Source organism: Ipomoea nil, unplaced genomic scaffold, assembly GCF_001879475.1.
Source record: "Ipomoea nil cultivar Tokyo-kokei standard unplaced genomic scaffold, Asagao_1.1 scaffold2360, whole genome shotgun sequence".
Classification (NCBI taxonomy): Eukaryota; Viridiplantae; Streptophyta; class Magnoliopsida; order Solanales; family Convolvulaceae; genus Ipomoea; species Ipomoea nil.
Window position 1 is genome coordinate 202,907 of NW_017618788.1, and position 27,859 is coordinate 230,765.

Here is a 27,859-nt window from a genome sequence, read left to right on the forward strand (position 1 = left end):
GACCCTTAGCACGATTCAAGACACCAAATCCTACATGGATTCCTAACATACCGTTCTAGACATACGAAACATCAAGAAGACTCACAAATACCCCAATAAAACAACATTGGGAGGTCAAAATATTAATACCGAGTCAAAAGAATCACGGGTAGGGGTGTAAACGAGCCGAGCCGAGCTCGAGCATGGGTATGCTCGAGCTCGAGCTCGGTAAATGAAGCTATGCTCGAGCTCGAGCATGGGTATGCTCGAGCTCGAGCTCGGTAAATGAAGCTATGCTCGAGCTCGAGCTCGTGCTCGATCGAGCTCGTGACTGGATGCTCGAGCTCGAGCTCGGCAATTATCGAGCTGCTCGAGCTCGGCTCGAGCAGCTCGATTGTTCGAGCTCGAGCTCGAACTCGATCTTGAGCTCGAGTTCGAGCGTGATTTTGAGCTCGAATTCGAGCTCGAGATCAGGCTCAAACTCGAGCTTGAGATCAGGCTCGAGCTCGAGATCAGGCTCGAACTCGAGCTCGAGTTTGAGTTCAAATGCGTGCTCGATTTTAACCTTGAATTTGACGGTTTGACCTGTTTGATTTAAAATTTAAACTACTCTGTTTTATCCATACATAAATAATCCAAACTTCAAATCAAAACAATCAAAATAATTTTGCAACGAAGTAAAAGATAGTGAAGACACAAGTCAATAACATTGTTCAAACTTCAAAACATTCAAAATAAGTTTGCAAATCACAACAAAACACAAGTCAACAGTGTAGTAGTCCTTGATTCCTTGTACATATATATTTCGTCCCGGATATGTTCAAAACAGGAAATATCTGTTCAACTTGCAAAAAAAAAAATGAATAATATTAGATAATAAATGAAATTAATTAAAAATAGTTAAACAAAGATGTTACTTTGTAACTTACTTTCATGAGTTGGATGCCGGAAGAAATATTTCTTGGAATGATTTCTCTTTCTACAAAAAAAAATAAAATAAAAATAAGTATACAATTAAACAAATATTTTTTTAAAAAATAATGTATCTTTTAGCATAAAAGTTAACTTACTTTGTTTTTGGTAACTCCATGTATATGTCTTAGCCAATCACCCCCACAAAGTAAAGCTTGGGCTGTTTCAGGCAACAATGATGCACGATACGAATCAATTACCCTTGTCCCAGCACTAAATGTTGCTTCTGAAGCCACACTGCTAACAGGTATAGCTAAAATATCTGCTGCCATTCGAGACAATATTGGATACTGCAGTCTATGCATCTTCCACTAATCTAAAGAACAAAAGTTGCTTGGAACCTCAGTAGTCTTAAGACGCGCTTTTTCTAGATAGTCTACTAACTCAGAGTTTTTAGGCCCTGAAGTTTCAACTTGGGCACAAATCCCTCAAAATCTTCCCAAGCATATGTAGACTTTTGGCGGCTGACTTGGCTTCTAAAAGTGTTAGAAGAACTTAGATTTTCAGGATTATCTTTGTTCATTGATTCAGCAACATACTCTTCATAAAGAGTATTGATGATCTCCTTCACTTTTGCTATATTCTCCTTAGCTTCCTTATCAGAATAAAGTCTAGGGAAACAGAATTCAACTGCAAGCATTTTCTTTGTTGGATCAAAAACAGCACCTATAGCCATCAACAAATTGCACTCACCCCAATATTTATCAAACTTTTTCTTCATTATTTTAACCAAATCCTTAATAAAGTCATCTTCATCATCTACATGACTATCCAATGTTGATTTGATTTTTTGAACTTCTTGAAGAAACAAATTTGAAGTAGGATACTCAGAACCTGAAATAAATTTGAATTCAGATAATCACAATTCACAAGTCACAACCTTAACTAAATTAAAAAATATATATATTAAAAGAAACAAACCTGAAATAATGTGAGTAGCTGTCCAGAAAGTCTCTAAAATTGAGCAAACTTTGACAACCTTGTCCCAATCATCTTCCAATGGACAACTCTCATAGAAAGGATCACGATCTTTTAGCATCTTGAAAGCTTCTTTGAACTTGAGTGCACAACTTAACATCTCAAAAGTTGAGTTCCATCTAGTTTTACAATCACGAATCAATTTCCTATCTTTCAATTGCAATTGTTGCACACAGTTAGCAAATTGTATACGCCTTGATTCCGACCGGTTCACATATTCCACACTATTTCTAACATCACTAATGATGTTCTGAATCTCATCTAATCCATCTTGAACACACAAGTTCAAGATGTGTGCACAACAACGAACATGAAACAAACGTCCCCCACATACCAAACTTCTTGACCTTTGGAGTGTATCCTTTGCTCGTGTGTTTCTTCATTTTGTTGTGTGTCATGATCATCTGAATGTAATTCTACTCTTTCAACTCCTTCAGATTGTTCATGTGATTGATTAATAGTTTCATTGCTTTCACCAACCACACTATTTAGAGTGTGTGGATTTTGCGGGACAGATGAATTATCGGTAGACATGCTCACATGCCTAATGGAAAACAGTTACGACATCAAGTTATCATACCTCAATTCAACAACAACTAATCCAATATTCTAGTACCTTACTTTCATATATTTAACAAATTAAGAAACTAATATAATAACCATAATGAACTGGATTATATATTTAACAAATTAAGAAACTGGATTATAAAATTATATTGCTGCAAGTAAATGGATTATATCTTCAATAAGAAATAAATAATGAACTAATATATTCAAGGTTCCATGACAAACTAAACTAATATATTTAACAATAATGAACTAATATATTCAAGGTTCCATAACAAACTAAACTAATATATTTAACAAATTAAGAAACTGGAATACTGGATTATATCTTCAATAGTTAATCCCAAGAAACTAAACTGGAATATAGCTAAATTGAATCAATACCATAATGAACTAATATATTCAAAGTTTCAATAACGCAAACGTATGAAATATGAATACCTAGAATTATATCTTCTTTTTATATCAAGGTTCCAATAACGCAAACGTATGAATACCTAGAATTATAGCTTCCTCGCGACGGAAACCCTGGGGGTGGACAGAGTCGACGATGTCCTGGAGCCAAAGTCTGGTCGTGAATCACCGGTGGCAACTGTCGAAGTTTCTTTAGCCAAACACCCTGTCGAATAGAAACTGCCAAAGTCTCTCTTGACAGTCGAAACTCGAAATATAAAATATCAAATTCTGAAGGCGCTAGAATTCTAGGGCTTTTGAGTTTTGAGCTTTGACTTTTAAATTTTAAATATTAATTATTATTTTTATATATTTTAATTATATTATACCATATATTATACGGCTCGCGAGCCGGCTCGACGAGCCACGAGCCTAGAGTATCTAGGCTCGGCTCGTGCTCGTTTATTTGACGAGCCGCTCGAGCTCGGCTCGAGCTCGATTTTGACCGAGCTCGAGCCGAGCGTTGACCGAGCCGCTCGTGAGCGGCTCGCGAGCGGCTCGGCTCATTTACACCCCTAATCACGGGGAACAAACCCCCGCCAACATCCATAGACGTTCCCCGTGGGTGGGGCCACGGGTGGACAACCACCCGCGGTTTCGCCCGCGGCTACATGCCCACGATGAACCGGCGGTGGGTAGGGCCCTGCACACCGTTCCGCCCGCGGGTATCACCCTGTACACCAAAACATCCCTTCGGGATTTTCAACAACAAGTCCAAATTCAAGTCCAAAACACCCAAAATCTCACACACAACAACAATATGACTTGAACCAAAGAAATAGCCAAGCAATGGCATTCAAGAAACCTAAGAACAAGCTCTAAACATGCATCACCACAAGATCATGCATCAAATCACACAAATCAACACATGAATCACAAGTAAAAGCCAAGAATCATCATATAAGTAAGAAAATAGGTTTTGTAAAGCATGAGTTACCTTTGTAGCCTAATAACTGCTTCTTTTCACCCTTAGAAAACCTTTCCTAAAGCTCCTCTTCCACACCAACTTCATACATAAATCAAAAGACAACAAAGATTCTATCTTTAGAAAAAGACACCTAGAAGGAAGTTAAAAACACCAAAAGACCAAGGATCTTACCCTCCCCTATGCTCAAGATGAAGAAAGTAGGAATCTTGGGAGACAACTTGCAAGATTTGGGATACCCAAATCCTAGCTTGGATAAGAAGCTAACTCTTTTTAGAGAGAGGCTAGAGATTTTTGTGTTTAGATTGTAGGGTGAATGAAATGAAAGGGTGTTGCTAGGTTAACTTGAACCACAAACCTTAGGTAGAAAGACATCCCTACCCTTACTAAAGTTGGAAAGACAAGGAAACAATGGCACAACTCAAGAAGCACAAGGTACAACCCTTTGACTTAAGTGACTAGTCAAAATCTAGTCCATCGACTATTGAATTTCAGGATTTTTAGGAATAAATTAACTAAGAGACTAGGATTAATTCTCTAATTAATCCTTGATTAGAGTTTGGATTTACCGGTTGTCACATCCTCTCCCCCTAACAAGAAGCTTCGTCCCCGAAGCTTGGGCACGACGAGTTCAATCAAGCGGGTGGCAACGAATCAACAATGTGACAAAAAGGAAAACAAGAATACCATTTAACCAAAACTTCAAGGATCTAAAAGGTGTAAGGTTTGCAAAGATCAAGAAATTGCAAGGTTTCAAAAGGTCTCAAAAGGAGTTTCTTGAGCACACAAACGCTAAGGCCAAGACAATGACAACTAGAAGCCTTCTATACCACGCCTAAACTCAAAAAACTGGATTCTTACAAAGCAAAACACTAAACTAACTATTCAAACAACAAACTAACAAACAAAGTAAGCAAGAAAAGCAACAAAGCACAGCCAACAAGCAACAACTACAAAACGGCAACAACAAACGAACGAAGAGGTGAGCTTACCCCAACTCCGGGCCTAAGAGGACTCATCCTCCGACTCCTTTGAGTCCTCGTTCGAGTCTTCCCCAGCTCCACCATGGCTAGAACCGGCCTCCAACCAATCCAACCTCTGATTGACGGCGACGAACTGAGTCTTCATGAAAGAGAAGCCTTCCTCGATCATCCGGTTCTGCTGACGAAGAAGGGTCACCACATGCTCCTCGTGTGTCATAGCATCATGTTCCTTTTTGGTTTTCACTTCCTTTCTCCTTATGTTTTCTTCACTTTCGGAGTCGCTCTCTTCGTCCTCTTCGGCTTCTTCTCCTTCCTCTTCCTCTTCTCGCTCTTCTTTGCCTTCGCTCCCAGCATCTCCTTCCAAGCTTTGAACCGCTAGGTTCAACTTCCCAACAGGAATCTCAAGCTCTGCAACCAACGAACTCCTCTCGGCAGGGGCTTTTCTGGCGACCTCTTCAAGAGTGATGTAGTCACCGTCATCTAGCTGAGAAAGGTTGCAGCTGCGGAGATTGATGGCATCCAGCACCATCTTGCCCACCGGCTTAGGCACACAACCTTCAACTCTCACCCCTTTCCTAACGAAGATCCAGCTTAACACCATGCCATAAGGCAAACTCTTGCGGTTATGGTCTCGACAATAGACCATATGTTGTAGCATCAACGAAGGCAAGTTGAACTTCACTTTGTTCTTCAGACAGAAAGCAAACGTGCACTCCAGCTTACCCAGCAAACGACTCTTATTGTTGTTAGGCAACAAGCAGTCAGAAACGAGCATGACCAAAATCTTTTGCTCAGCAGATAACCACTTCCTCTCCGGCCTCGTGGCCTGGGTGAACCCACTAGCTCTTCCCAAAAGATAACTCAGATAATTCTAATAACTCATGTTGCTTGTCTCAATCCAAGAGTCACCACTGTACTGCGAGACTCCCGTAGTTGTCAAACTCAAAAGCTGAGCCAACCGCTTTTCGGTCAAGACAATTTTCATACCTCCCACTTTAGAGGTAACTTCTAACCTTCCACTATCTTTGGTCACACTCATGTGACGGTAGAACTCTTTTACCAAACTCGGGTAAGTCTCGGTCCTAATGGCGAGAAACCCATCCAACAACCCTTGGTAATTCAACAATTCCAACAAAGAACTCGAAAAAGAGTCAGGATCAAAAGTTTTACCTTCCAAAACTAGGTAGTGGGCATCCACCCATTCCACCCTTCTCGCAAAATTAGACCTTCTAGGAATGATTCTGAAATGACCCAAACTTCTTCCTCTTTTTCTTTTCTCTTCTTCGGCTTCTCGGCGAGTCCGTCAGCAGGTCACGGCGGCGGCGGCAACGGCTTCGGGCGGTGGTTGATCGACGACGATAGGAGCAACGACGGGCAGAGGGTGGTGGCGGGGGTTTGGGGTTTTCTCGGCTAGTTCACGGGTAGGAGAAAGAGGGAAGGGTTTTGGGAAATTTTGGGGAAATTTGAGGAAATAGAAGATTTTAATTTGGGGATTTTTGGGGTAAGTTGGAAATTATAGGTTAAAAGGACTTTAGGTGGGATAAGGTTTAAGAAACCTAATTAATCCAAATGGTTTAGAAGTTGGGTTAAAAACTTGGACACTCGGGTTCAAAACTCACTAGTCATTACAAAATAAGTTCTTTTTAACTTTTTTAGACTTAACCACTAGGAATTCTTTAGTAATTGGCTAATCCAATTTTTAAGTGAACGATTTTGACTTGGGTGACACAAAGGAGTGAGGTTTGAACCAAATGTATACACATAAAGCTTCGGAATTAGAACTATCATTAAACCACTCAGAATGAATAATTGAATCACAAAGGGAAACTCACCCGAAAGATACATGAGAATCACACCACAAGAGATAAGGGAATCACCCGAAAGATACATGAGAATCACACCACAAGAGATAAGGGAATCACAAGAAGGCACGCTCTCAAGATAAAGGTAGGCTTAAGAAAGGTTACCTGCGGATTCTTCCTCCACCAAACCCTCAGACTCGGCCTGCGACCGGCCCATCACGAACACTCTGCCCGGAGGCCTTGTGTAACACCCCAGATTTTCAAGATATTTAAAACTTATAAAATAAAGGTGAAATCTCATTAAATCCCAAAACATAATACAAGAGTCCGGGGTGCTATGCCACACCTGAGCTAGAGAACTCAGGTGCACAGGCTAACTATCTAATATCCTTAGCAATGTAAATGCATAAACATGGCACGCAGGCCGGAAGGGAAACTATCTACTTCTACGTTCCAAGTTCTAGCGTACTCCAGTGACTTATGCTTCTGTGCCTGAAAGCCAAATATATCTGTTCAGCGAGAGATGCTGGTAACCCACTCCAACGCGTTGAAATACAATACATATAGAGATATATATAGATATACGAAAACCATTTTGAAGCATGAAGATATATCCTACGAGACTCTAGCTTTTAAAACCGGGAATGACTCGACAGATAAGGCTAGACACAAGCAACAGTTATAATCAAGCGTATACAATCCACAACAGGCAAGACAGATAAAGCTGATCACGAATAATAATCATAACACATCATACACAATCCCTAGCATAAATCCCATAGTCAAATCCCCCAATATACTCATAAACACAACTCATCCATATCTCATCAAATAGCACACTTTGTTGGCGCCACAGGACCAATCGCATGCCCATACATGAGGGTCAGCGCATATAGCTCTGACACGGCCCCGCAGCACCCTGCCCCGTCTCACATTACGGAGGAGCCGATCGCAACCGGCTGATGGACCTTTGTCCTACATAATATTTATATACCTGACCGGTCTTTACCAGCCTGGTTAACAGTTGAGATGGTTCTCAGCCCATTCAACTGCCCGTATAGTGGACCTTTGTCCTATATAATATTTATATACATGACCGGTCTCTACCAGCCTGGTTAACAGCCGGTATGGTTCTCAGCCCGTCCGACTGCCCGTATAGTGGAACTTAGTCCTATATAATATTTATATACCTGACCGGTCTCTACCAGCCTGGTTAACAGCCGGTATGGTTCTCAGCCCATCCGACTGCCCGTATAGCCCGATTGATCTCAACCAACTCGGGGTTACACACACACACATAACATATAGCAAGTACATGCAACCCACATTAACATGTTGGGAAGGGGAGAAAACGTATAACAAAACCTATGCGTGATCCCTCACATACTAAGAATAGTCCTAAGGGGTTCATGCTTCTTCCACCTAGGTCAACGGGATACCAATTCAACTAGCATGCAATATAATAGACCCATAACCTATGAACGGTACCCGAAATATCAAACTAGACATAGGCACGATAAACGGAGTCCGTTGGGACACCACGGGGAACGGGGGAACATCAAACGGGGAAGCCGGGATCCCAAGGTGGGATAATTTACAGCGGGTAGCCGGTGGGTGGGGGGCCACCCGCAGGACTTTACTGTTCCGGGCAGCGGGTCGCCGGCGGGCGGCTGCCCGCCCGCCGGCCACCCGCTGCCGGGCGGTATTTCACGGCCGTGGGTAGGTGGCGGGTCCCCTACCCCCCACTGACTCTTTTCACACACTTTACGCCCCGGGAACCGTTGTGGAACCCGAAACCATGCTTAGACACTTTACAATGCAATTAACGGCAACACGTAGACAATTAACGAATCAAATACAAGAAACGAACGGCACATAACCTATCATGCTTTTCTAAATATAATCAACACCCAAACATGCGATTTCCCCACCCGATAAACCAAGAATAAGATCATACGATACAACCTAGGGTTCTAATCACTTTTATATCAACAAGAATACGGTTCGTCTTCTAATTACAAGATTCGGTACAAATAACACATAAGCATTAAGAATGCCATACAATAATCAAGAACGACATATAATCATCAAGAACTCCACATAATCATCAAGAACACCATAATTATCAGGAATCTCCCAATATCAAGATCACCCATGGAATTATCCCATCAATCATCAATAATAATATCACAAGTCACCAATACACAATAATACGGGGAAATCCTACGGGGGAAATCATAGCTATGAAAATAGGTTTTGTTGAGACATGGGTTACCTCTTAGCCTTAATTAATTCCTTGGCTATGAAGGGTCTTTCTTTAAGCTTTCTTGCTTTCTTGATTTCTTCTAGGGGGATTCTTGGAGCTCTTCGGGGAGGTGGGGCGTTATTCTTGTGGGGGTTTCTAGGTGCCTCTTAAGTCCCCTATTTATATATTTAGGTGTCCTAGTTAGGAACTAATATTATGGGCTTGCTAATTCTATTTCTTTTGGGACTAAGGATTGGGTTTCGGGATAAGGGCCCGTGGACTATGGTGGGTCTTTCCTAATTAATTATTGCGATTTAATTCTTTCTTTTGGGTAATTGATCAACGATTTAATTGATCTTAGGGGTCGTAACACGGGGTGTTACACCTTGTCCTTGTCGCACCCTGCCCGGAACTCCCTCTCGAAGGTCCACTAGGTCTCGCATTGGATGGCAAGGTTCTCTGATTAGCTTGGAGAGGGCATACGAAAGCTTTGTGGCCTCTTTCCCCGCACTTGAAGCATCGGAGCGCTTGTCCTTGGCAATCATTCCCCATGTGGTCCTTCCCACACTTCTTGCATCCAAAAGCCTTAGCGTGATCTCCATTCTCTACCCGAGTTGATCCTTGAGGCGGGGAAGGTGCGGGTCTGGCACGCACCAGAGATCAGCCTCGTGACTGAAGTAGAAAGAAGCCAGCTCCACTCTGCGATCCTCAGGACATCCCACAACGGTGAAGATTTTATCGAAGGACCGGATCCACTCCTCGAGTATCACGGGATGCTCCTCTCCTGCGAACACTGGCGGCCTATGCCCCGAGACTAGGCGTCCCACATCTCGATTCCCGGCAGGCGGCGGCAGAGGGGCATGATGGTTGTTGTGTACACTCAGCGTATGTGTAACACCCCCGAATTCCATACCAATTTAAACCTTAGACATGCAGATAATTCTAACCATAAAAGCATACATAGCGGAAGAGTTAAGCATGAAATATATGGAAAACGTAGAGTGTTATGCCACGCTCACTCAACAGTGAGCGCACAGGCGTAAACATCTGCATCATTATCCAACAATCTCAGAAACCAAGTCAACAACATAACATCTAAGTCTAATCAAAGGCACGCAGGCCCGAATCTTCATAAAAAAAAAAGGGATTTATTCTAACAGCTTCTAGACCGCGCCCTCATCTAATCAGCACCTGAAAGAAACACAGATATATATATATATATATATATATATATATATATATATATATATATATATATATATATATATATATATATATATATATATATATATATATATATATATATATATATATATGGGACGACGCCCGGTCAACGAGTGATGCTGGTAACCCACCAATACATGTGAAATATCATATGTAGATAGTTTATATATATACAAAATCATTTGCGAAACGGGATATAGTATATATTAATTTCAAAAGCCAAGATAGAGATCAACACAAAACTCTATGCACTCACAAGAAAGATAAGGGAACACATCCCAAGACATCGAGAAGTAATAACGACTCACAAGAACGGCTCAAGGCATAATCTACCATCACACAGTAAATTAACACCCGACATGCAAAACACAAGAGAACAAGAGACACACATTGGCAACACATGCCTTCGCGACATCACTCGTCACGAATAGAGAATCACACACAATGGCTACACAAGCCTTCGTGACATCACTCATCACGAATTGAGATGCCTTCCTTATGCCCGGTCCCAACCTTATGGCTACCCCCAACCTTATAGCTAGTTCCAACCTGTACCTCCAGGACCCCTGTACACCAAGTCCAACCTTATTCCTCCGAGGATCGTCGTCCCCACTCCAACAATCTCCAACAAGACCACCAATTTCATAGTACACGAGGGTACCGAACACACGCGGCAACACATGCCTCCCAAGAAATACGTGAACCTTACACACAGGTCACAAACTCCATAATCGCGTCATGGCCACCACGAAGACCACTGCCGTACCTTGGTGACTAATGTCCCATACCATTAATCGTGCAATCCAGGTACAGCTACACACACCACACCACAACAGGAATCAATCAACGGATCACAACGAAGATATGAAACCATACTCAATCAAGGAATGGATCACAGTCCAACAACAACGATGATTAACACAAGTCATCATCAACAATAGGAAAGGACAAACAACACACACGCTAGCATTTAAACACCAAACTAGCATGCTTGTCAAACGGGTAAACCAAACATAGTTCCGAAGAACACACAAGACTCACCATGGTTCAACGAATCACAATGTTGAACACTTAGCACGATTCAAGACACCAAAACCTACATGGATACCTACCATATAGTTCTAGACATACGAAACATCAAGAAGACGCTCAAATAGTTCCACAAAAGAACATCGGGAAGTCAAAAGACCAAATACCGAGTCAAAAGAATCACGGGGAACAAATCCCCAATAAGCCAACATTGTGTACCCGCGGGTGGGGCCACGGGTGGACCCCCACCCGTGGGAACCACCTCCCAAACCACCATGTACCCCGCGGGTGGGGCGGCGGGTAGGCCACTACCCACCGTTCCGCCCGCGGGTACACTCCTGTACCAAAAATTAATCCCTTCGGGGATTTTCAACTCCAAGCTCAAATTCAAGTCCAAAACATGCCAAATCTCACCAAATACAACAAAATGACTTGAATCAAAGGAATAGCCAAGCAATGGCATACAAGAACCCTAATAACAAGCTCTAGATATGCATTTTCACAAGACAATGCATCAACACTCACATTTCATAGCAAAATTACATGTAGAATCCAAGAAATCATCATATAGGTAAGCAAAATAGATTTTGTAGAGCATGGGTTACTTCTTGTAGACAAAAACCTTCACTTAACACTTCACCAAGCTCCTAATAGGGTTCACCTTCCACACCCACTTCAAGAACACACCAAAAGATCATAAAGATTCTATCTTTAAGGAAAGACACCTTAGAAAACACTAAAAACACAAGATAAACATAGATCTTACCCTCCTAGATGCTCAAAGGTAGGAAAGGTGGAATCTTGAAGACAAACTTTGAGGATTTGGTAAAGCTCCAACTTGGCTTGGAAGAAAAGCTATCTAACTTTTAGAGAGAAGGATGAGCTCAAGTTTAGAAAGTGTAAGGGGAAAGAATGAGGAGTGTCCTCTAGGTTAGCTTGAAATTCTAACATAGGGTGAAATGTATTTATTACCCTTACTAAAATGAAGAGGTGTAAGGGAACTACTCAAAAAAGCTTTAGGTACAACACTTGACTTTGGGTTGACTAGTCAATTACTAGTCCCTAACTATTGAATTTTCAGGAATTTAAGGAATTAAATTATCAATTGGATTAGGATTAATTACTCAATTAATCCCTTAATTGAATTTGGATTACGGGGTGTCACAGTATGCATCGTTTGCGTTAGATGTTGCAAGTTCTGAGCCAGTTGCTCGTTAGTCGGCGTCTCGGGCGTACGGGCGCGATGACGGGGCGGAGCCATGGTGAAATTTCTACAAAAACAACACCGTTACGGAAGGCACAAGCAAACAATGCACCCTTACCCAGCGCTAACGGCAAAAACGCTAAAACTAAACAAAAACAACGAAGCAAACACAACAAACGACAAACAACACACAGCTCACCACGCGTCCTGAAAGTCCTTAGTCCTAAACACTTAAGTACTTAAAGGTCATCTTATGGTCTTAAACCACACTTAACTTCTTAAAGTTCAAATCCTAACATCCTAGGCTCAAACCTAGGCTCTGATACCAACTGTAACACCCTTGATTTTTACCACATTTTTAAAACTTAAAAGGCAAGAGATAAGCAATCGAATCATCCATTAAGCACTAAGCGGAAGCAAGTCTAAACGGGGGTATTATGCCACATCTTAAAGTACTAAAGATGCACAGGCGGAAAAACTAAACAGTTTAAACAAATCATAAAGAGTCAAGGCACACAGGCTGCTCAAAAGGCTCACAGGCCAACAAAACATAATGTCTAGACAAGGTGACTAAGCTATCTATTGTTCCAAGTCTAGCGCTCCCGGGCATCTACTCAAAACCTGTAGCACAAGGAAAACATAACATGGGGATAACACCCGGTCAGCGAATATTGTTGGTAACCCATTAATACGCGTTAAATAACATATATAGATAAGTATAAATCAAAACCATTTTGAAACGGAATACAGTATATATCATTTCAAAAGCCATAGAGAAAAGTCAACTTCAAGGACTCATCAAACGCTCTCAAAAGGAAAAGGAATCCCCATCCTTACAACAACAACAAGACAAGAAACATGAGGAACGATACAACTCAAGATACATTCGACTTATCACAAAGTAGAATACATCAAGACATGCTCATAAGCAAAGAATACACATTCACACATTGGCAACTACATGCCACAGTGACAACTACATGTCACAAGTACCATAGTTCCAACCTTATGGCTACCCCCGGCCTTATTTCGATTCCAACCATTACCTCTTAGTGCCACCCTGTATCTGAGTCCAACCTTATGCCTCCGAGGACCGTCGTCCCCCCTCCAACTCTCCTACTCATCGCTGAACTCTCAGTACACGAGGGTACCATTAATTTCATTCACACAACCTCCAACATGCGAGCCAAGCTCAGGTAACACACCACCAATTTCAATCATAGTCACACAAGATCATCATCATTACCAAGAGGACTAAGGTTGAACAATAACCTTAATCAAGTATCAATCAAAGGGTACAACGATTACATATGTTCACATCATAGGAATCAATCAATGGATCACAACAAAGACATGAAACCATACTCAACAACGAAGAATCACAATCCAACACCAAATGATTGTCAACACAAGTTGCCAACCCCAGTAGGAAGGAACAAACCACACACACTAGCATTTCAACATCAAACTAGCATGCTTATCAAACGGGTAAACCAAAAGTAGTTCCAAAGAACATTCAAGACTCACATTAGCCCAACAAATCACAAGGTTGGACCCTTAGCACGATTCAAGACACCAAATCCTACATGGATTCCTAACATACCGTTCTAGATATACGAAACATCAAGAAAACTCACAAATAGCCCAATAAAACAACATTGGGAGGTCAAAACATCAATACCGAGTCAAAAGAATCACGGGGAACAAACCCTCGCCAACATCCATAGACGTTCCCCGCTGGTGGGGCCACAGGTGGACAACCACCCGCAGCTCCGCCCGCGGGTACATGCCCACGATGAACCACGTACCTCGCGAGTGGGGCGGCGGGTAGGGCCCTGCCCGCCGTTCCGCCCGCGGGTACCACCCTGTACACCAAAACATCCCTTCGGGGATTTTCAATAACAAGTCCAAATTCAAGTCCAAAACACCCAAAATCTCACACACAACAACAATATGACTTGAACCCAAGAAATAGCCAAGAAATGACATTCAATAAACCTAAGAACAAGCTCTAGACATGCATCACCACAAGATCATGCATCAAATCTCACAAATCAACACAAGAATCACAAGTAGAAGCCTAGAATCATCATATAAGTAAGAAAATAGGTTTTGTAAAGCATGGGTTACCTTTGTAGCCTAATAACTGCTTCTTTTCACCCTTAGAAAGCCTTTCCTAAAGCTCCTCTTCCACACTAACTTCATACATAAACCAAAAGACAACAAAGATTCTATCTTTAGAAAAAGACACCTAGAAGGAAGTTAAAAACACCAAAAGACCAAGGATCTTACCATCCCCTATTTTCAAGAGGAAGAAAGTAGGAATCTTGGGAGACAACTTGCAAGATTTGGGATACCCAAATCCTAGCTTGGAGAAAAAGCTAACTCTTTTTAGAGAGAGGCTAGAGATTTTTGTGTCTAGATTGTAGGGTGAATGAAATGAAAGGGTGTTGCTAGGTTAGCTTGAATCACAAACCTTAGGTAGAAAGACATCCCTACCCTTACTAAAGTTGGAAAGACAAGGAAACAATGACACAGATCAAGAAGCACAAGGTACAACCCTTTGACTTAAGTGACTAGTCAAAATCTAGTCCCTCGACTATTGAATTTCAGGATTTTTAGGAATAAATTAACAAAGAGACTAGGATTAATTCTCTAATTAATCCTTGATTAAAGTTTAGATTTACGGGGTGTCACAGGACTATTGGCTCTTTGTGCTTTAGTAAGTTGAGAAAGTAGTTATGAACAGATACTACATTGTAACAGAGTCACTAGTACTAAAAAAATACATTCCTTGAAATTGTTTTCTTAGAGCATCCACACTAGAGCATAATTTGGAGTTCTTGGTACAGTGAATCTCTCAAGCCCAAAATAATAACTGATATGGGTAGGAGTTATTTGAAAAATAATTGCCCTGCAAAGAGTGGAAGAATGTCAGAAAAATTTAAAAAAGAAAAAAAAAACAGAAGAAAGAAGGCAGTGAGACGCAACTGCGTCTCACTGCCCACATCACACGCGCCCGCCTGGGCGATTGAGAGTGGCCACCGGCTGGTGGCCACTCTCAATTTAATTAAATTCTGGCCGTTGCTCTTATATCCGTTGCCAGCAACGGCCACATTTTTGGTCGTTGTTGGCAAAGGTTATTTAAAAAAAAATAAATTAAATATGTATCCACTTGTCTTCATAATTTGTAACTTAATTTTTAATTTTAAAACGTTATAATTTACATTTTTGTGCCAAGCACCTTGTGCTAATGTGACCTCTCTTATGTTGGAGGTCATGAGATCGAACCTTAGTGGAGGCATTATACAGACATTATACAGATACTACAATGTAATAGGGCGAGTAGCATTCAAAAAAAAAAAAAGGTAGATGCAATAATTGATATTGATGCTCTTACAAATTTAATTAACGTGAACTACAATCAGCCTCTAATCTCGAGTTTGAGAAAATCAAACAAACCAAGAACGAAAATTTTCTTTATGCCAATTTTTAGGCCGCTTATATTTCACCAAAATTTATTTACTTTTTGCCCATGGCTTCCGGCCAAATATTTGGAGATTCGGAGCTCTAATCCTATAAGCCACTGCCAGTGGTCTTAACAGCACAAACGTGTTCACACTGAAATGGCGGCCGCGGCTTTGTCGCCAGCCACCACTTCCCTCCGCCTAAAACCCTTCTCTGCCGTCCGCCTCCTCTCTCTCTACCACAAAACCACCAAAACCACGGCAGTCCCCAATAGCTACCCCTGCTTCTTGCCGAAGCCTCCAACACATTCCATACCATCATATTCCGTCTGCCGCCGCAGCCGCAGCTTCTGCTCTGTAGTTTGCTCCGCTGTTTCGTCTGGCGAAGCTGTGGAAAGGCCTTTATCAGGCGACTTTGGGACAAAGGAAGTTGAAGAAAGCAGGAAAATCGGGGAATTCCGGAGAAGATTGAGAATCGCAGACATAAAAGGAGGGCCTAATGAGGGGTTGGATCGATTGGGTGAGACTTTAGTGGTTCGAGGTTGGGTTCGGACTTTGCGAGCACAGAGCAGCGTTACATTTATAGAGGTATTCATATATTATACTGAGACGGACTTCATTTTGCAAATGATGCTCTGTTAGTTTTCAACTTTAATGCTTTTTTTTTTTTTTTTTTTTTTCCCCTCTGCCATTGGAAATTGAAGTTTGCGTTATTGCTTATTTGCTTTGTGCAGGTTAATGATGGGTCCTGTCTTTCGAATATGCAATGTGTTATGAGCCAGGATGCCGAGGGTTATGATCAGGTAGTAAGAATGCAATATTCATATTTTCTTTGGTTCCTTGAGAATAAGGAGATTTAAAGAGTTCTGGGTCTAAACGGGGGGAGATGAGATGAGACAATTGGATTTTGAAAGTGCGATTTTAGAGTAACATTATAGTTGTAGGCTGTGTGCATAATCTTATTGAAAATGTTACTTCTTTGGTCTGTCAGTAGCAAATGAATAAATTATAGAGAAGGTAATTTTTTTCTTTAATTATTTTCATAAGTTAACCCCTGCCCTTCAAAACTTTGTTTCTGAGTTTCATACTTTCATCAGAGTTAAAATGGGGAAAAGGCATTAAAGAAATGCAGGAATTTGGCCTTCTTATCCTTTAAAGATTAAAGATATCATGTCCTTTTCCTGATTCAATTATGCGCTCTGCCTGCAGGATTTAGTGTCTCTGGAAACTTTTGGTTTTCTGCGATTTTACAAAACTAAAAGAATTTCCTGTAATGAATAATAATTGGTAAAGCATGCCTCTTTCCCTTTGAATATTTCATGGAACATTTTCCCTAATTGGAAAATGATAAAAGGTAGTGAGTTTTCAACTGCACTTTATTTCTTTAATTTTTTTTGTGGGTACTTTTTAGGGGGTTGGGGATTGAACATGCAACTTCCTACCTAGAGTCACAGGCAGATGCTCTTTAGGCCATGAGGTCTTTCACTTCAATTGCTCTTTATGTATGCTTATTTTCAAATTTTTACTGGATCTTCATTTTCCTTTTGAAGGTAACTGATAGCTGAATTAAACATAAAGTTTTGAGCTTTAGAGATAGTGGAATAATCTTAGGAATATTTTGGATAAGAATTTTCTTTAGCACACTTTATTTGCCTTGTAAATCAATATTATATATATATATATATATATATATATATATATATATATATATATATATATATATATATATATATATATATATATAATCTATTTCTTTTCCTTTACTATGTCAGAAGGTTTCAATTTTTGTTATTCAGTCACCCTAAGCATTGGTGTTGCTTAATAGGTGGAGAATGGTCTGATTGTAACTGGAGCATCAGTATGGATACAAGGCACTATAGCGAGCAGCCAAGGATCAAAACAGAAAATAGAACTGAAAGTTGAGAAGCTCATACTGGTAATCGATTCATTCTTGCTCTCCTTAAATGTAGAAAATTTATACAATAATTGTCTTCTGATTTTGGCTCCAAATGTTAGTTACTTTCATCTCATTTGACAATGCTAGTTCTGACCATATGTGTCGGTGTGCTATTTTTCATTTTATTTTCAGACATGCTTTTTACTGACTTTTAAATGATGGGAAGTAAATTCCATAGTAGAAAAAGGAATACATGATCAACATTTTATCTAAAATCTGAACACATGCAAAGAGGAAGCATTACAAAAGAGATAAGGTGCTCTAGAAAGAACATTTTTCAATGACGTACGTTTAGTAAAATTGCTAGAACAGATTCCAAAACATGCAAAGAAGATGGGAGAACACAATGCATGAAGCGGGGCTTCCAATTATCTTTTGGTTTCTAAATTCCAAGGTAACAGGCGTCCTCAGCATATTAACTCATGTCCTGTGGAGTACAAAGTTTTATGTGGTGTAGCATTCTACTAAAAAAATACATATCAAGACAGTAGTCATGCAAAAACTAAAATCATATCTTAATATCTTATCTGAAGAATTAAAGATTAAATCATTAGAACTCAAAGATTTATCCATTCCATGCATACAAATTCTGAACAAAGTCCTAATGTACTTCAAGGATTCTTTTGAGTGATGAGATGGGGTAGGTAGTCATTTTTACTGATAGAAGAATTTGAAGAAATTGTATAGAAGTATTGAACTAGGAAGTATGCAGCTTCATTTTTATTGGCCAATATGCAATGTTGGCTAATCTAGTAATCTGGTACTTTGTATTCTAAGGATCGAGTTGGTACCATGCTTTATATCCATCACAGGGTTATCTAGGCGTCGCCTAGGCGTCTGGGCGGTCACAGCCTTGCGCCTAGACCGCTCGCCTCGCCTAAGTGCAAAATACAACCCAAAACCCCACAAAACATACATGGGCAGAACCTACACACTAAGGCGAGTTGACCGGTGTAATTTTCAGCCGGAGAAGACGCCGGAATCTGCCTCACGCGGCGGCGCGTGGCGTCGGAGCAGCGGCACGGCGGCGGCGCGTGGAGGCTCCGATGGCGGCGCGGTTCGAGCTCCGGCGTCGTCCTCCTGTTCTGAGCAAAGCCCACTACCTCACCCTGACATGTTATCAATAAATACTAACTTCTCACTACTCTAGGAAAAACTATTCATCTTCTCAAAGATGACTTGAAGTAAATAGGGTTCAAAAAGGCTTCCCAAGACAAGATATTTCCAATATATACAATAAATACTAAACTTCTCATTATTCTAGGAAAAACTATTCATCTACTAAAGGCAACTTGAAGTAAATAGGCTGCCCAAGACAAGATATTTTCAATATATATGTATATATTTTATATATTTTATTTATTTAATACTCATCGCCTAGTCATCGCCTAGGCGGTCGCCTAGTCGACTAGTCGACTAGGCAGTTGGTGGCATCTCGCCTAGAAAGTCCGCCTTGATAACCTTGATCCATCATTATCTTCTTCAATGCTCATATTTTTGTTGTCATTGGCTTTTTTAGTTCTTCATGACTTTGCTTTTCCTGATAACTTTTCAGGTTGGTAAAAGTGATCCTTCCTTCCCAATTCAGAAGAAGCGAGTCAGCAGAGAATTTTTGAGAACCAAAGCACATCTTCGTCCTAGAACAAATACTTTTGGTGCGGTATGACTTGATTCTTGCATTGTACCTGTGTTTTATTTCAAGTTTTTTATGCATCATGATTAAGGCTCCATAAATGATCCAATGCTTGCTTTAGCTAAAGGGCTCAAAATGTAGTGATACTAGTACTTAAAATTGTGCATGCCATACCTGGCTAAAGCTCTACACATGTTTATATTTGAATATTTGATATAGCCTTCAAGGTCTGGCAAACTTCACTTATATAGTTATATTCATATTCATGTATGCTTGCCTTTTTTGACCTTTAGGTTCACCAATTTGCAATCTTAATTTCTGAGTTGTTTCTTAGGTTGCAAGGGTGAGGAACGCTTTGGCCTTTGCTACACACAAGTTTTTCCAAGAAAATGGTTTTGTTTGGGTCTCAAGTCCTATTGTCACTGCCTCTGATTGTGAAGGTGCTGGCGAACAATTTTGTGTGACAACCTTGGTACGTGATTTCTCAATTTACTATATTTTTGCTCTTGAGGAAGATTTTATTTTTCTGATCATAACCCTACATAATTTCTCTCTTTTAAATCTTTTTTGGTCTGCTGTGTTTGATCTTTTGATGATGTATGTATTAATGCTCATGTAAGGGCTTGTTTCCCTAACAGATTCCAAACTCCAAAGAACCTGCAAATTCTCCAGTGAACGAAATCCCAAAAACTGTATCTGGTTCTATTGACTGGTCTCAAGTAAGTATAAGAATTGCAAGTGAATTTTGATTCCATTACCCCTTCCTCTATAAAGTTGAAAGGCCAGTTGGATTTTGTTAGTAGTAGATTTTTATCTTGAAATATGCTTTTAGTAAAATAGCTTTGCATCTTTATATTACAGGACTTTTTTGGGAAACCAGCCTTCTTAACAGTTTCTGGACAACTCAATGCTGAAACATATGCTACTGCCCTCAATGATGTATATTCTCTTATCTATTCTTTATTTGTTTTTGTTTTTGTTTTTTTAGATTTTTTGTTTGGTTTAGTTTAGTTTAGTTTTTTTTTTTTTTTTTTTTTTTTTTTTTTTTTTTTTTGTTTTGTTTTGTTTTGTTTTGTTTTTTTTTTTTGTTTTGTTTTGTTTTGTTTTTTCTTGTGGTTTAATAGCTCTTTGAGTATCCGTATCTGTTTCAATCTTGTCATTTGTTTTACATTTAAAGTTTCATGGAATTGTTTGGTTTGTGCACAGGTCTACACATTTGGTCCTACATTCAGAGCAGAAAATTCTAACACTTCCAGACACTTGGCAGAATTTTGGGTATACAGTTCAAACCTAATTTTAGTTAATGCTTGTATAATTTCTTTTTCAGTTTGGAGATTGTTTCTTCAAAAAGCTAACACCTATATATTATTGTACAAGATGATTGAACCAGAACTTGCATTTGCTGATTTAGAAGATGACATGTCCTGTGCAGCTGCCTATCTCCAGTACGTAGTATGTCACTATTCAGATCTATTGCTTCCTTCTATTATGTGTTAAACAAGATGGTTTCTTACATCCCAGCTTTGTGTTTAGTTGTAATTTCCTCTGTATATATTAACATAAATTTCTCCTTTCTGAACTTTATTTCTATTAATATATTATTATTCATGAAAGGTACAATATATTCTGGATAATTGCAAAGAAGACATGGAATTCTTCAATACTTGGATTGAGAAAGGAATCATCAAGCGATTAAGTGTATGAGTTTTAGCCTTCTCAACCATTAGTATTAATTTGTCTACACATTGTTTACAATTGAGCCCTGTATCCTTTTGCATTCTTTCAACATTTTCTCCGTAATGTTGCTGATATATTTAATATTTACATACACCCCAAGTGATTTTTCTTTCAATTGTGTGGCCAACAGGATGTTGTTGAGAAAAAAGTTGTGCAGTTGACTTATACTGATGCAATTGAACTACTGTTGAAAACAAAAAAGAAGTTTGAATTCCCAGTAAGCATCTTCACTTTGTCACTTCATTGTGTATCCCCTGCATATCTTTTGAATGGGAATTGATATTATAACCTCAGTTGTGAGGACAATTGAAGCATGTGCTCCATCTCAACTAAAAGCTTAAGTTGATAGTTGGATTGTACATTAATGGTTATATGCTCACACGCCCCCTCACGTGTGCGGTGGGTTCCAAGCAACACGTGGATCACAATTGAAGCATGTGTTCCATCTCAACTAAAAGCTTAAGTTGATAGTTGGATTACACATTAATGGTTATATGCTCACATGCCCCCTTACGTGTGCGGTGGGTTCCAAGCAACACGTGGACCGTAGTCGCTTATCGGGTGACGTAGAGACCTTTGGTCTGGCTCTGATACCAAATTGAAGCATGTGCTCCATCCCAACTAAAAGCTTAAGCTGATAGTTGGATTGCACATTAATGGTTATATGCTTACAAGGACAGATTGCATCTGAATACTCTATTCTAATTTTGGGGTTCTTACTAATCTGCTTCTGGAAATCTCTGTGCATCATTAATGTAAAAGTATGATCTAACAATTACCCTAAATATATGTTCGATGTGATTATTCACGCCCAACTGATTATGAGTTGCTAAGGTTCTACAACTTTGTTTCCTAATCTAGTACTAGTATGCTTATTGAGGGTGTTTTGGTGCATTTTGTAGGTTAACTGGGGATGTGATTTGCAAAGTGAGCATGAACGTTATATAACTGAGGAAGCTTTTGGTGGATGCCCTGTCATAATAAGAGATTATCCAAAGGCATTAATTTGAAGTGATATTAGTATATTACATTTACTATCTAAATTATGAAGTGCTGCCGGATAACGTTCATTGAAGATCTTCCCATGAAAACTGCAGGATATTAAGGCATTTTACATGCGGGAGAATGATGATGGAAAGACTGTTGCAGCAATGGATATGTTGGTTCCTCGGGTATGCTGTATATTATAATTGGTATCCATATTGTGTGCGCGCTTATAATTGGTATTACTTTATTCTATTGACTGCTTCGTTTCAGGTGGGTGAACTTATCGGTGGAAGCCAGAGAGAGGAACGCCTTGAGTATCTGGAAAAACGCTTAGATGACTTAAATCTGAATAAAGAAAGCTACTGGTGGTATCTCGATCTACGGCGCTATGGCTCAGGTTTTACTCTCTAGTCTCTCCCCAACCTTTTTAACATTACCACTATCTTATCATACTAACCGAACAATTACACCAATACTTGTCTGTGTCATTTTGTTAATGGTAAGTCATCTGCTTCACGTGCCAGTTCCTCACGCTGGATTTGGACTAGGCTTTGAGAGGCTTGTGCAGTTTGCGACGGGAATAGATAATATTCGGGATGCAATACCTTTCCCTAGGACACCTGGCTCAGCCGAGTTTTGATACTCGACTGCCGCCACCGGGTTTTGATAGTGTTCAGAATATCTGATGTGCATGATTTTAAAGGAGATGAATTTTTGCACCAGAGATGGACAACAGAATTGCGGCTTTTGATCGGAAAAATTCCATCGTCTGGTATGTAACATACACTTGATTTCACTGCCATTTCTGATTGTTGGATACTAAGAAAAGAAAAAAATAAAATTTTCTTTAAGGTAAAATAAGCATGGTATGAGTGTATGACAGTATGAGCTAGCTATGGCTATGGCATGTGAGCTTTCTTAATGTTTATTACCATCACATGACAAGCTTTGTGTTCATAGTTCACATGAATCTATAATAATGAATCAGCTAATATGTTGACTCAGGACAACAATCATTATAAATTACATTAGAATTTGATAGAATCCTATATTCCTGTGATCCGATTCAAAAGCTTGAATATTCTCTATTTTTTTTTTTAAAAACAAAAACTGCTTCTGCAAAATTGAAACCAAGTATAACCAATTATTTTTTCTTCGCTTATTTATTTTAAATAATTTTTAAATTAAGTCTTTTGTATTTAATAACGTTGATCCCTATAGATTAAAGAATTACTGAAAAGCAACAGTTGATGTTGGTCCCGAAGGGTTGAGGAACGAATCTAGAGGGGGTGAATAATTTGTTAGATTTTAGAAAATCTTTACGAATCGTTAAGTGTGAGAACTTAACAACTCGCTCCGAGTTTATATGCACAGTGGAATTAAGTTAACCTTTTAAAGGAATGTTTGCACGTCGATTTGATAGATAAAGATTGGGGTTTGAATATGTGAAGTATGATTGCAGTGCGTAAATAACTAAAGAGAGAGTTTTTATAGTGGTTCAGCTATTAATGAAGTCTACTCCACTCTTCTTCACGACAGGTGAAAGTTTGCATTATCTCCTTAGTACAAAGTCATTCCAAGATTGTTTCTTGTGACAAAGCTGGACACAATTTTTAATTATAGGTTTTTCGACTTTACCAAGTCTAGGCATGCTTGAGAGTAGATTGTGTGTACTCATTCAGTAGTTCACAAATTTTCACCTAATAAGGCATGATTTTCATATGTATGAGAATCATATAAAATTTTTTAAAAAAGGGGTGACATAATTGTAATTATTACCAACTTTTTTAAAAAATGCATTGAATATATTGTAATTATCGTCAATTTTATTGGTCAACTTTTATCGCAATACAATGCACATTTAACAATAGACAATGCATTTCTAGATAACCTTTTAAAATATTAATGAAAACATTAAATTTTAAACCTAAATCGTAAATACTAAACCCTAACCAGTAAAAATTGAAGCTTTAAACCACCAAACATAAAACCAAAAAACTAAGTCATAAGTTCTAAAATTCAAACTTACACGCACTTTAGCATTCTATGAAGTGCAATTTTTAATACTATGGAGTGCACTTTTTAACAATATGATGTGCAATTTTGAATAATCTTAATAAGTGCACTGTATATTTTTAAAAGTTGCACGATAATTATAAAAATACAACAGGATTTTTTAAAATTTCATTAGAATCTTGCCATTTTTATAGATATAAAGGTTGTAATTGATTTTTAATTTTCTCATATGAACTTGTTCTCATATGATCACCTTCCTCTCTCTCTATATCTACTATACTAATAAGAGCCCAAGAGAGTTAGGCCTATAATGGGTAGAAAAAATGGCGGTCACAAATTTTAATCAAATGAATGGCTCAGATTTATTAAAAGATTGATCAGATTTAAATTTTACACTAAAATTTCCTAAAATACCCACACACCGTTACTAATTCCGTTAAAATTTTAAGAATTGCCGTTAGTTCACCGTTAACTTATAAAGGTCTTAGGTTCGAACCTCATCCCAATCAAAGTTGGCATAATTAGTACTCTATTTTACTCTTATTAAATTATATATAAATAATAATTTAGTAGTTACAACAAAAAATAATACATATGCATTTCTTTAATTTAGAATTATGTGTCCACAATGTCTTTATTCAAAAAAAAAATTATTCATTATCAATAAATTAAATAAGATAAATAATTTTATTAGTTATATTGTCTTTATTTTTCTTGAATATAAAAATTATTTATATTCAAATTTATTAATTGATTATATTCGCTACATTGTCCTTACAATGTCTTTATTCAGTGAAAAACAAATTATTAATTATCAGTAAATTAATTAAAAGAAATATTTTCATTAGTTATATTGTCTTTATTTTTCTCAAATGTAAAAATTTTTACATTCAAATTCATCAATTGGTTATATTCACTACATTATCTATTATCTTTTTTGTGCACTATTTTTCTAATTAAATATCAAAGTTATAACATAAAATAATGCTATATATTTATTTACCAAGTATTTTATTAATACCATGAAAAAATTTAAAAAATATAATTAATAAAGCCAACCATATTAACTACTTGAGAGATTTTGTGACAAAGAGAGTATTCAAATCACACAACAAATTGAAGTGAGAACTACCTCGCAATGTCCTTGTTTGACAATTAGCAGTTAGCGGTTAGCGTTAGCGGATTATACTAGCTGATTTGACCTTATTTAATTATTAACATTGGGTAGAAAAAATGACCGCCAAATTATTAAATCAAATGAATGGTTCATATTGTTCAGGTTTTAATTTTTTTCTTTTAAGATTTTCTAATTTATCCTTAATTATATGATTATCCATTTAACTTTTTCGTTAATTCACCGTTAGTCTAATTATAATATTAAAGTCTAATATAGAATTATAACTACACTATTAATCTAATTCTAATAAAAAAGTCTTAATAGAACTTAACCACAAATCTTAATGTCGGAATCTCCTCAAACAATATTAGTATATATTTAATATTTTATACCCTAATTTTTATTTGTTCTCCCTTATGCATGTCCCGTATTTGATTTCAACCATACCTATACAATTATTTTATTGACAATTATAATCAATATTGACTATATTATCTTGCATTTTTAACTTAGAATTACCTATTTAACCCGCACGGGCTTAGCTCAATGGTTTAGTGGGTAGTATTTGGGAGAAGAGACCAAGGTTTGAACCTCGGCGGCGGCAATGCGGGAATTATGTTCAAAGTGGACAGATTCCTTGTGCGTATTAGCATTTGGCCCTGTCTGCTGAACCATTGAGTCACCGTGATTTACAACTTCCCACAATGCTCTGTCGGGTCGGAGTGTGGGGGGCCTTGGGGTTGGGGACTCAACCTTTGGGAGAAGAATTACCTATTTAAATATGCAAATTCAACCTATAATTATCTATTCATGAACAATTTCAATATAATCTTGCCTTAATATACTTTAAAGTACTTATTTAAAAAAAATATTGGGCATTATCCCAATAGCGCAATGCGCGTAAAAAACTAGTATATATATATAAAAGAGCATCGCGTTTCTTTCTGAACTCTGAAGTCGAAGAGACGAAGGCACAGAACCCGTCTCGCACCCACGTACGCTACCGAGCCAAGATCCCGGACCGCAGGAGTCACTCCTGAAATGCTTCTTAGTTTTCAACGGTTAAAAATGAAAGCATTAAAATTTCAAAAACCTCAAAAGCAAACCGTAATATGCAATCGGCAATCTACACTTAGTAATCTCCTTTCTTGTATAGTTGCTTTGGTGCTTGTATTGTCGTCTTGTCGATGACGGCTTGTATATATACTTATATTGTCAGCGAGGAACCACAGTACAAAATATAAGCAAAAACACAGATACTAATTAAGGTACTCTACTGTTTCTTTGTTTCTGTAAAGTGCAATTATGCAAACTAGTGTTAACGAACTCAAAATCTCAAATACCTTTTCTTTGGTAATTGGTCATCTTATTAATCTTTGTTAATTGTTTCTACAACAATGTATGATGATGTATAAATGTATTATGTATTTATGTATAATGTATACTGCATGCAGTAGGAAATTAGGAATTAGCTAGGAATCCTATTTGCTTTTTAATTTTATTTAGGATTTAGGATTACTTGTGTATAATGAAATTGTAAATTTATTAAGTTTATTATTTGAAGATTAATATCACTTAAGCACTCCACAATTTAGTTTGTATCTCCTACATGTTTTTTTTTTTTTTTTTTTTTTTTTTTTTTTTTTTTTTAAGACCAATTTTATAATAATTTTTTAATAAAATGTTGGCTAAAAAACATTTGCCTAGAAGTTAAAAAAAAAGTTGAGCAATTAATAGAATCACAAAGAAGAGTTATAGATAAATTTATTAAAATAGTATGACCGTCTGATGAGAATTTGGAGATATATACTACGCGTAAATAAACTTGAACAATCTAATTAAAATTTTTGAATTTTATTTTAAATTAGTTGACATTAGTATCTTTTTACTCATGTATTGAATTTAAAATTAGATTATAAAAATTTATGTTAACTCATATGGTATAGAGTTTTTTTTGTTTTTTTGTTTTTTTTTTTGGTTTTTTTGTTTTTTTTTTTTTTTGTTTTTTTTGGTTTGTTTGTTTGTTTGTTTGTTTTTTTTTTTTTAACTTTCTCCTGATCAACCAGCCCCGCATAAAACATTATTAATTGAATTGGCGTAATAAGCTGTAAAACTTGGAAAAACACACATGGGTAACTTAATTATGGTCCAAATTAACGACTTTAATTTGTAGGTTGGTCCAAGCTAGCTAGCTATGATGTTATAGAGATTACTTTAGGTATTAATTAATATTTGTTGACTAATGGCACCGGAAATAAATGGAGATGATGAATAATATATACATTTCTAACTACTATACATGTTTGGCACAACATTAGATGGCACTAACCATTTTTCACATCCCCATTTCTTTGACTTCTAATAAAGGAGGTAACAAGTTTGGTTGGCGTGAGTGGCCATGCATTTTCATCTTTTAAGAGAGGTTAGGAGTTCGAACATCCTCTCGTATGGAAAATCAATCTAGCAAGCACTTTTCCCCTTAATTGGGCCGGCCTGGTGTGAATGGGGACTAGTCTGAGTATGGTACGTGCTTAAAAGGGTCGTTATATCGTGGACTGCGGTGCATAATCGATTATGCACCGCG

The 27,859-nt window shown here is 38.1% G+C and overlaps 1 protein-coding gene and 1 long non-coding RNA gene across 3 annotated transcripts; one reads left to right on the forward strand and one right to left on the reverse strand.

Moving 5' to 3' along the window:
* Positions 1-1,705: 1,705 nt before the first annotated feature.
* On the reverse strand, positions 1,706-12,685 carry LOC109152080. Its single transcript, XR_002049342.1, has 3 exons — positions 12,674-12,685; positions 1,873-2,123; positions 1,706-1,785 (listed from the first exon to the last, which is right to left on the reverse strand). It is a non-coding gene; the product is annotated as an uncharacterized LOC109152080 (long non-coding RNA).
* A 3,192-nt stretch (positions 12,686-15,877) lies between these two features.
* On the forward strand, positions 15,878-23,308 carry LOC109152079 (asparagine--tRNA ligase, chloroplastic/mitochondrial-like). 2 transcript variants are annotated; one of them, XR_002049341.1, is made up of 16 exons: positions 15,878-16,416; positions 16,563-16,631; positions 17,654-17,764; positions 19,341-19,445; positions 19,753-19,890; positions 20,057-20,137; positions 20,280-20,357; positions 20,625-20,693; positions 20,796-20,870; positions 21,033-21,116; positions 21,286-21,372; positions 22,058-22,153; positions 22,253-22,327; positions 22,413-22,539; positions 22,667-22,953; positions 23,216-23,308. XR_002049341.1 is itself a non-coding variant. In XM_019299658.1 (15 exons), exons 1-15 carry the CDS (start codon positions 15,988-15,990, stop codon positions 22,780-22,782), a joined length of 1,740 nt encoding a protein of 579 aa, XP_019155203.1. In that variant the 5' UTR covers positions 15,878-15,987; the 3' UTR covers positions 22,783-23,000. The 2 variants fall into 2 exon arrangements, 1 of the variants encoding a protein (XP_019155203.1); XM_019299658.1 differs by lacking the exon at positions 23,216-23,308 and having other exon boundaries at positions 22,667-23,000.
* The last annotated feature ends 4,551 nt before the right edge of the window (positions 23,309-27,859 follow it).

Excerpts from the sequence above, each read along its gene's own strand:
- LOC109152079 (XM_019299658.1), top strand. The coding sequence starts at position 15,988 with ATGGCGGCCGCGGCTTTGTCGCCAGCCACCACTTCCCTCCGCCTAAAA. Across the intron at positions 20,871-21,032 it reads CTGCCTATCTCCAGTACGTA|GTACAATATATTCTGGATAA; the intron begins GTATGTCACTAT and ends TATTCATGAAAG. Across the intron at positions 21,117-21,285 it reads GAATCATCAAGCGATTAAGT|GATGTTGTTGAGAAAAAAGT; the intron begins GTATGAGTTTTA and ends TGTGGCCAACAG.